This window comes from Lichenostomus cassidix, chromosome 1, assembly GCF_008360975.1.
Source record: "Lichenostomus cassidix isolate B80296 chromosome 1, HeHo_3.0, whole genome shotgun sequence".
In the NCBI taxonomy this organism is placed as follows: Eukaryota; Metazoa; Chordata; class Aves; order Passeriformes; family Meliphagidae; genus Lichenostomus; species Lichenostomus cassidix.
The window spans coordinates 115,147,723-115,156,650 of record NC_139479.1 but is presented as its reverse complement, the minus strand read 5'-3'; the positions used below and the strand labels follow the sequence as shown (position 1 = coordinate 115,156,650).

General features: G+C 46.1%; 1 protein-coding gene and 1 long non-coding RNA gene across 2 annotated transcripts; one reads left to right on the top strand and one right to left on the bottom strand.

Annotated features, from left to right (window-relative positions):
* Window positions 1–611: 611 nt before the first annotated feature.
* On the bottom strand, window positions 612–5,222 carry LOC146445661 (uncharacterized). Its single transcript, XR_014855719.1, has 3 exons — window positions 4,188–5,222; window positions 1,516–1,588; window positions 612–702 (listed from the first exon to the last, which is right to left on the bottom strand). It is a non-coding gene; the product is annotated as an uncharacterized LOC146445661 (long non-coding RNA).
* A 142-nt stretch (window positions 5,223–5,364) lies between these two features.
* Window positions 5,365–8,417, top strand: MIS18A (MIS18 kinetochore protein A). Its single transcript, XM_085078299.1, has 5 exons — window positions 5,365–5,710; window positions 5,797–5,863; window positions 6,471–6,593; window positions 7,281–7,374; window positions 8,095–8,417. Exons 1-5 carry the CDS (start codon window positions 5,470–5,472, stop codon window positions 8,173–8,175), a joined length of 606 nt encoding a protein of 201 aa, XP_084934425.1. The 5' UTR covers window positions 5,365–5,469; the 3' UTR covers window positions 8,176–8,417.
* Window positions 8,418–8,928: the final 511 nt, after the last annotated feature.

Sequence of the window (8,928 nt, the reverse complement as noted above, 5' to 3'; positions counted from 1 at the left end):
GGGGTAAATATGTGTATTTTTAAGCCGTTTTGCTCAGTAACATGACAAAAAAGTGAAAAAAATTTAAAATTTAAAAATCAATACTTTGAGTCTTTCAAAAAGTCTGAGATTTTCTTGCAAGCAGACTTGTCCTGCCAGTTTTTTAGGAACAGTAAATTTCTGGGCACATGCCTCTGTTATCCTGCAATTCCATGCCCATTTCCAACATGTCTGTTGTGTTGTTAGTCTGCTGTGTTTTTTGGGTAAGCTGTCTTTTTTTATTATTGTTGTTACCTTTTGTGAGCATGCCAGAGGCCCTAGGGTGCCAATAAATGAGAATATTAGTGCTCCTTTTCACTGCTGTTTCCGTCTGCTCGCTTGTGACCTAATCCTGAATCTGCCCAACCTGCTGAGCTGAATTTTCTGCATCCAGATCAGAGGGGCAGTGGGCAAATGCATCCTGAGGATCAAGAGAGACTTCCAATGAAATCCTGACAGAAAAACTGCACCTCTGTGCACTTGTAAACATCATCTGTCAGTGCTCGGCCACGCAAGGCGGTGAATGTTTGCTGCAGGTTATTTTTTCACAACAGTATCTACTTACTTTATCTCTGCTTACTTACTTTGCTGGGGTTGATCCAGAGCAGGACATACACAGTAAAACAAGGAACAGAAACATCACAAATGCAGCCAGGCCGACCCAAAAGGCAATGACAATGGAGTCTGTGGACACAGCACAGTAATTCTGTCACTGCTACCATGGCAAAAGTAAAACACAGAAGATGATTTCTCTTCTCTGATAAAGGTATGCCATTTGATTAACTCACTTTCTCCTTTTAGAGAGGAATCTGAGTACCAATTTGTTAAAGGTATTGGGAGCCTCCTAACAGTTTATGGTAACAGTTTATGGGATGAGGGAGAGGTTGGGAAAAGCCTCCAGGGAGTGTTCTGGTGACTAGAACTGTGGAGATATTTGAATATGGTTCCTTTTACACAAACCCAGTGCAGGAAGCAGTGTGGGGCTCAAGCTTGAGCTGTTAACTGCCAAATCCTGCAGGATCTTTAGGGAGAGGCCTTCAGGGAGGGGATTGCAGCCTTGAAAGCATTTTATACCAAGAGAAATAGAAAGAAGTTTGTTGCAAAGTGCCTGTGATCCTCTCGGTGCCATGGAAGGGACTGTGCCCCTTGCCCTGTTCAGCCTCTGCAACCATGGTAAAATAGTGCAAGATTGCTGCCTGCTTTGCCAGGACCAAATGATTTATTGAAGGAACAAGAGGATTCCCAGTGCCAAAGCGTTTTCCCAGCTGGTTTAGTGGGAGTGTGTGAGGTGGCTGGGGGAGCAGAGGGAGCTGCTCTTTCATTAAGGCTACAGTGCTGTGCCAATTATGGCCAGAGCTGTGGGCTAGCTGAGGAAGGGGATGAATCTGCCCCCATGGCACATCTGGCCACTGTTTCAAAAATGCTCCTTGCTGGGATCCCTGTGCTGTCCTTGGCAAGTTTGGGTGCTCTGCCGTGGATTCACAGTCGGTGACTCACTTCACATGAGGTGGAAAAGAAGGGTCAGTGACTCCAGAGACAAATATTGACCAAGAGAAGATAAATCTTCCCTCTGAAAGGACAGAAAACATTGTGTTCTTTGAAACAGGTCCAGTATGTTTGATTGAGTGTTTCTTTGTGAAAAAGTTCAGTATGTGTTGGCATCAAAGCCACAAAGAGATTAAGGGAATTAGCCCAGCTCCTTTCAAGCCCAAAACTAGAGCTGGCCCAGCTGTACTCTTATCAGAAACCTGAGTTTTGTCTGGGCTACTGGCAAATATCAATGGGGAGGGGCAGCTTATTTTATTCTCCCTCTGTTAAAAAAATGTTTCAATGAGCTTTAGTTCAGACAATGCCAAATTAGCACATTAAGCCCAATGTTCTGACCTGCTCTTCCCAAACTTATTATGGGATAAAGCAACAGGGTGCTACGGGCTAACCACAGCTCCAGAAAGCAAGCTTATGGCCCAGGGACACTTGGAAAAGCCCAAAGTTTTGAAGGATTCCAAGGCATTGGGACAGAAATCGGGAGTTTGGATTTATAGAATTTCCTATCAGAGCTATATTGGCTTAATCTTTTACAAGCAGTTTTAATACATTTCACGGAATTCACTGATGCTAAATAAATTGGCTCCAGGTCTTAGGTGGAGCTTGAACCAAAATTTCCTGGGTTTAAATTCTGCAATTAGGATTTTTTTTTTTTTGGACTGGAGTAACATATTTAACAATCCATAAAAATCTTCCCTATTGCTAAATTTTGCCATCACCTTTTGTGCATGTGTGCGTGCATGTTTTTAAATAGCCTCTTAGTTCATGGACCAATTAAGATTTTTCATTATTTTTGAACACAATGGAGAGAGATGCACAGCATTACTAATAGAAAGCAAGAACATGGCTTTTTATCTGGGTTTAGAGTCATTTTCATGAGACAAATCCAGTTTCACAAAGTTTCGCGGACCAGCCACATAACAGAAGAAAAGAAGTGCAGTGATTCAGGTCTCTGTTTCACATTAGATAAATATAAAATTCCTAAAAGGCAAAATTGAATTAGGGAACTGACATCCCATCCCTTGGGCTGCCCCAGCAAAGGCCCTGAGCACATGAGGACAGCAATCCCAACCGTGGCTTTGCAAGGTATATGGATGTAAATATTATGCAAAGATGGAAAAACCTGCAAAGTATAGTCATTGCTTGACTCATGCTTTTACTCAAAACAAGAAATTAAACAACTAACCAGCTGTGGAATTGTTTCCCTTGGTGTTTTCATTAGAACTTGTAACCCACTGTTCTCCCACTGGTATTTGGAGAGAAGAAAGAATAACAGTACCACGAGGATGCAGTCTCTATTCCTCCTAGACTGCTGACATGGAAAAATGTCTATTTTCATCTCCTTAGAATAAAGCAATGTCTGAAAGGTGGCAGACTTTCCTACTTCTTTAGGGGGAGAGAACAAGTGGGAAAAAAGTCAATACAGGATCAGTTTCATCTGCTTCTTAATGGAAATAAGGCTGATGAGATCACTCCCAAGCAAATATGAGGTAATTTCCTCCACAAAACTATAAACAAATTTAAATTAAATTAAACAGTGGGTAAGCATCTTGTCTCAGAAGCACAGTTTCTACAAATTTCAAGAAAACAGGCAGCTGAAGAAAGAGAAATACCCTATCAATTGCCAGGGAGGGAAGTGCTGCAACACAAACACCACCTCTATTATGTACTAGGCGACCCAAATGGTAGAAAAATGTTCTTAGGGAGAAAAAAAGGGAAAGGTTTATTCCTGATTTTTGGTTTTTGCTACGCCAGCCACATGCCAGAGACTTACATCTGGCTTAGCTAAGCAGTTTGGGGTTTCCCTGGTGGAATTTGGGGGGTAATAATATGCCCTAACTTTAAAATTAGGAGAATCACAGGAGCTGCTCATAACCTGCCTGGTCCCAGCAGCACCAATGCAGTTGGTTTAGAAAAACCAAAATAATCTGGGATTTTTAGTAGCCATAAAAAGACATTGCTGTTTCACTGTGCAAAGCCAGGCGTGAAATGGAACGAGCTATTGCAAGCCAAGTTGGGTGAATGCTATTTCATATCCTTTGAAAATAAACTGCAAAGCCCAGCAGAATCAGTTTCACAGCAGTAAAGCATCTTCACAATAATGGATATTATTGCTTCATTAGTTCAGCAGCACTAAATCAAAGGAGGAAAGGTAAAAGAATATGTTTGCAGCTCGTTTTTCCTGGCTCATGGAAACATACCTTTCCTTTCTAAGGCTCCTAATGTCTACCTGTTGCAATGTCAGCCTTGTCCCGAGATGAAAACACAGTATTTTCATGAAAACCTCTGCTCTTTCCGTGCACTTTGGTGCCAGTAGCACACAGGTAACTAGCACCCCACACTCCAGATGTGCAAGTCATCACATTTCCCCTTAGCAAATTATTTTTAAAAAATCTGTCCCTCTAAGCCAAAGTTAGTGTCAGCAGTCTTATAGCCTCAAACACTGTAAGATAAAGCCCAGAGTTTGTGTGTTAGTAATTAGCCAGCCTGAAGGCAAACACCCATCCACACAAACTGTGCACTGGCATGGACTCCATTGCAAGGAAACAAAACCAGGCCAGTGAGACAAGCTATGCAGCATTTTCCCTGTGCTGGATTAGCACCTGCCACTCCACAATACTTACATTTATTGACCATCAACTTGCTTCCATCTACCGGAATTGGATCTATGTAATCCCAATAATATTCGTAAGACCAGAAATACTCGGAGGAGTTTGTTCTGTTAGCCATGTCAGTGGTGCATTTTAAGCCAGCTCAGAGCTCCGACCCACTACTTTGCTTCATTGTACTTCAGTGCCCTCAGAAAGAGAATTGCACAACTGATGCCTGTGCCAATCACTCTGGGGTCCTGCAGCTCAAGGACTGCCTTGGGACCGAAAACATCTAGTGGCAATGAGTGTTCATGTATGGCAGGGATGTAAGAGCAGTCCTGACCATGCAATCCTCACTTCCTGCTGCACACTCGTGGTATTCCTCAGCACGTTTTAAACTGAGATGGGTGTCACATAACCTAGCGATGGGGTGGGCAAGTGCCAGCTGGGTCACAAACCCTTCCTTCCCCCGGAGCAGCGCGCTGTTCCTGGGAGCTCCTGAACCCAGCTGGGCTGAAAGACATTCCTGAACGTATCCTGCTGGAAAGGGCTGGGGTCTGGAGGGGCCACACAAGGAGTGGCTGGTTTATTCAGCCTGGAGGAGACTGAGGTCAGACCTCACTGGGGTCTGCAGCTCCTCCCGAGGGACAGCTCTGATCTCTGCTCCCTGGGACAGGGACAGAACCCGAAGGAACAGCTGGAGCTGTGTCAGGGCAGGTCAGGCTGGAGATCAAGGAAAGGCTCTTGCCCCAGAGGGTGCTGGGCACTGCCCAGGCTCCCCAGTGAATGGGCACAGCCCGAGGCTGCCAGAGCTCCAGGGATGCACAGGGTGGCATTGTTGGGGTGTCTGTGCAGGGCCAGGGGCTGGACTGGATGATCCCTGTGGGTCCCTTCTAACTCGGGACATTCTCTGAATTAGGTGTGACTTGATAAAACGCTGCACAGGAAAAGGATGTGCTGGAATAACCACACACTTGGCTCTGATCCGATGCTCTCACGAAGTGCGCCCGCCCCGCGGGCGGTGCGGAGCACTACGGGGGCAGTGCGGGGCGGTGTGGGAGCCCCGGGCGGTGCGGAGGCGGTGCGGAGGATGCCCGAGGCGGTGCGGAGGCGGTGCGGAGGATGCCCGAGGCGGTGCGGAGGCGGTGCGAGGCAGTACGGGGGTGCTGCGGGGGCGGTGCAGGAGCCCCGGGCGGTGCGGGGCGGTACCGGGCGGTACCGGGCTGCTGCGGGGCGGTACCGGGCGGGCTCCGGGCGCAGTTCCGGGGCGGTGTCTGTCGTCACTGCCGCTTCCTCGGCGGGCGAATCGAAGGCGATGTCGGCGGCTGGCGGCGGTGTGCCGGCGGGCGGGCGGGCCGAGCTGACGCTGTACTCGGAGCTGGAGCACTCGCTGTCGCAGCTGGAGCCGGGCAGCGGCCGGGCCGAGCAGCAGCAGGATCGGGCGGGCGCGGACCCCATGCCCATGGTGTTCATGTGCGCCGGCTGCAGGAGGCCCGTGGGCGACACGTCGAGCTGGGCGTTCAATGACGAGGAGAGCGGCTGCATCCTGCTGCGCAGTGAGTGCCACCCCTGCCAGCCCGGCGTGTCCCCGCGGGCACTCCCGGCGCCCCTCCATCCATCCCTCCATCCATCCCCTCTGCAGGCGCGGCCGCCAGCGTCGCCGTGGACCCGGAGCGGAAGGTCTCGAAGCTGCCCGGCGAGTGCGGATGGTGAGGCCGATCGCGGCTGGGCACAGTCCCGGGGAAGGCGCCGAGGATGAGCCCGCTAAAGGGCCCGCAGTGCTCGTGTGCCCCCCAACACTTCTTTGGGGTGATCTGTACAAGGGGCTTATGGCTAAGGGAGAGGGACTTCTCAAAGGACGTGTAGCGATAGACGAGGGGAATGGCCTTAAAATGAAGGAAGACAGGTTTAGATTTAATATTAGGATGACGTTTTTCCCTGTGAGGGTGGGCAAGCCCTGGCACAGGGTGTCCAGAGAAGCTGTGGCTGCCCCTGGATCCCTGGAAGTGTTCAAGGCCAGGTTGGACAGGGCTTGGAGCAACCTGGGATAGTGGAAGGTGTCCATGGCAGGGGGTGGAATGGGATGATCTTTAAGATCCCTTCCATAATGTTGTGATCCTATTGGTCTTGCTGAGGTCAGCCAGCCTGAGGAGCTGTTGCGAATGCAGGCTGAAATATGAGTGTTCATAATTTACACTGTGTAAAGCGAGAATGAATGCTCTAAAAAATTCTAATGCGTGAATTTTTTTAGATACAGGATGGGGAGAGGTGCTTCCTTTTATTTTCTCCTGAATAAATGTTATTTCTTACTTACAGCATGGTAGAAACCTTATTCTGCTCTGGCTGCTCAAGGACACTTGGCAACATCTACAGGTGCACCTCAAGGAATCTGGACTACAAGAGAGATTTGTTCTGTTTCAGTATTGACTCTGTTGAAAGGTAAATGCAGAATGTTTATGGGTCAGCCTGCCATCTCCACTTCACCCACCACGCATCGCACTGACCTGTACTGACCACATCTGCTCTGCCCTTGCTAAGGTGGGCAAAGGCAAATCTGAAAATTGCATATGTGCTTGAGACTCTCACTCACCCATCTTAAAAACAGTCTAGAAAATGAAGGTGTGCTTGGGTTTAATTGGTTTATAGTACTTTCAAATGGTCTTAAAATATTCTTCAATAACTATATCCTGAATTAAGGCTTCTCACCAGATTTCTTTTCTGCAAGCATTTTTCTAATAGGCAGTGATTGTTCGTCTGGACTAGTTTTGATGTCTCTGTTTTTTTCTGAAGTTCCCAGTTATTTTGCTGTATTGCTGTGGATGTTCACCCTTGTACTCTGGACAGTTGCTTTGGGTTTTTTTTCTTCATTCCATAGCTATAATACTTTGTTTTTTTCATGGCAGTAAAATTCTCTGAAGCACTAGCCTGGCTACAGAATGTCACTGTCTTGGGCAGTAATGCTGCTTCCCCCAGCCAGCGCTGCACTGTTTTCAGTGTCTGTGCAATTTTTCACTGTATCCTTTACCCCCAGAGTCCATGGCTGTCTCTCGGGGTTCTGGAGGAGTGCTGTGTTTGGATTTTTGGCTTCAGAGTGGAAAGTGCATGATCTAAACTGTGGCATCTCAGCTATATTTTAGGAACCCCGGAAAAGCAAGCTCTTATTGATGAGGAACCGCTTACTCTTGAAAGTCAAGCTGTCCTGCAAGAGGTCCTGGAAAGGGTATGATTTAACCTTATATCATTCTTTGTTTAAATCACCTCTGTGAAACCTTAATATGCTTTGATATTTTCTGCAGAACAGCTCATTTCACCCAGAGCAATTCAGTGCATTGTTACATACACTGGACTGCTTCATGTCATTGGTATCTTGTGTTGTGCAAGATTTTCAGTAACTTTTCCTTCCATTTTCATGGTAATTAGAATTTTCTGATTATCAAGCACAGCGTTAGATTCCTATTTATGTCTCAGTAATGATATGTTGTTTCTAATTAGTTCTGATCTCCAGATCTTCACTTAACTTTTAGTCATGTCTCTTCTGCCTTTTGTGCAAGTGGACTTAATGTTTTTGCTGTAACTTTATTTTGAAATATTACATCATGAATCAAGTTAATGTTTTAATAAATCATGTCCCTACCTTGTGACTGCAGGTAGGGAGAGTTGGGATCAGATAGTGTAAGGAAGTTGATTGTGGAAACTGATGGTTGTCCAGCAAAAGCTGAACGTGTGGCTCTGACACCAAGGCTGGAAAAAAATTATGGAGTGTGAACAGTGAATGTTAGAGTTAGGTGAGCTTTCAGACTATGAAAGTAGCAGGAAAAGAATCAAATCAAAAGAACTGGTGATGTGAGATCAGATTTGTGCCCTTTCTGACATCCACACTTGCTCTTTGTGTTGTCAAATCCAGTGTGTAACCAAGTACCTTTCCCTGGTAATTTTGCAGGTAGATACCATTTTCAAAGCTCTGGAGACAAGACTGACCACTGTTGAATTACGTGTGGCTTCTCTGCACAGGCAAGTCTGACAAGAAATACACACTGGCCTGCAGGAGAATGGTGAATGTGAAACTCGTCCTTGTAATCCTCTGGGATCTGTGGGAGCTTTGCAAAGGCTGTCCAAAAGCTGAAAGCCATGTCCAAAAGCTGAAAGTCTGTGCTGCGGGGGAGCAGTGCTGGCCGAGGCTGCACCTCAGCTGAGGAGTTCCTCTTCTGTCCCTTAAGAGGACACCCCAGGTTTTTTTCTAAATAAAGACTTCTGATCAGTCAATCTGTAGACTTCTGGTTTAGTGTAAATATTTATTTAAATTTTTCTTTCTGAAAGCAAAGCATTTATCTCCTGACTTCCCTGGTATTTGGTACGTACTGAACTGGGTGTGCATTTTCCTAAGCTAATAAGAAACCTCACTGTGATTCTGTAATGTCCAAAGGAACAACATTAAGTCACTTTTCTTTCTCTTGTCCCAATAGCCTTAGCTTGACCCCGGAATGACTCAGTAACTATATGTGGTGGTTTGTTAGTTTGGTGGTGTTTTTTGCAAGTTCGGGTCTAAAATATGATGTAAAAAAAGGCTTTTTTAACAGCATTAGATATCTGTTAATGCAGATATTTTGGTTGCATTTGGTTTTCTGTTCATTTGACTAATGGTCAGTGCTTCTCCTACAGTATGAGTGTTCCACCTAGTGTTTTCTAATAAAAGCCAGCAGGTGTGATATAAAGAAAAAATAATTTCAAGAAGTGGATTGGTGTATTTTTGGTTTTTTGTTACCCAACACTAGTT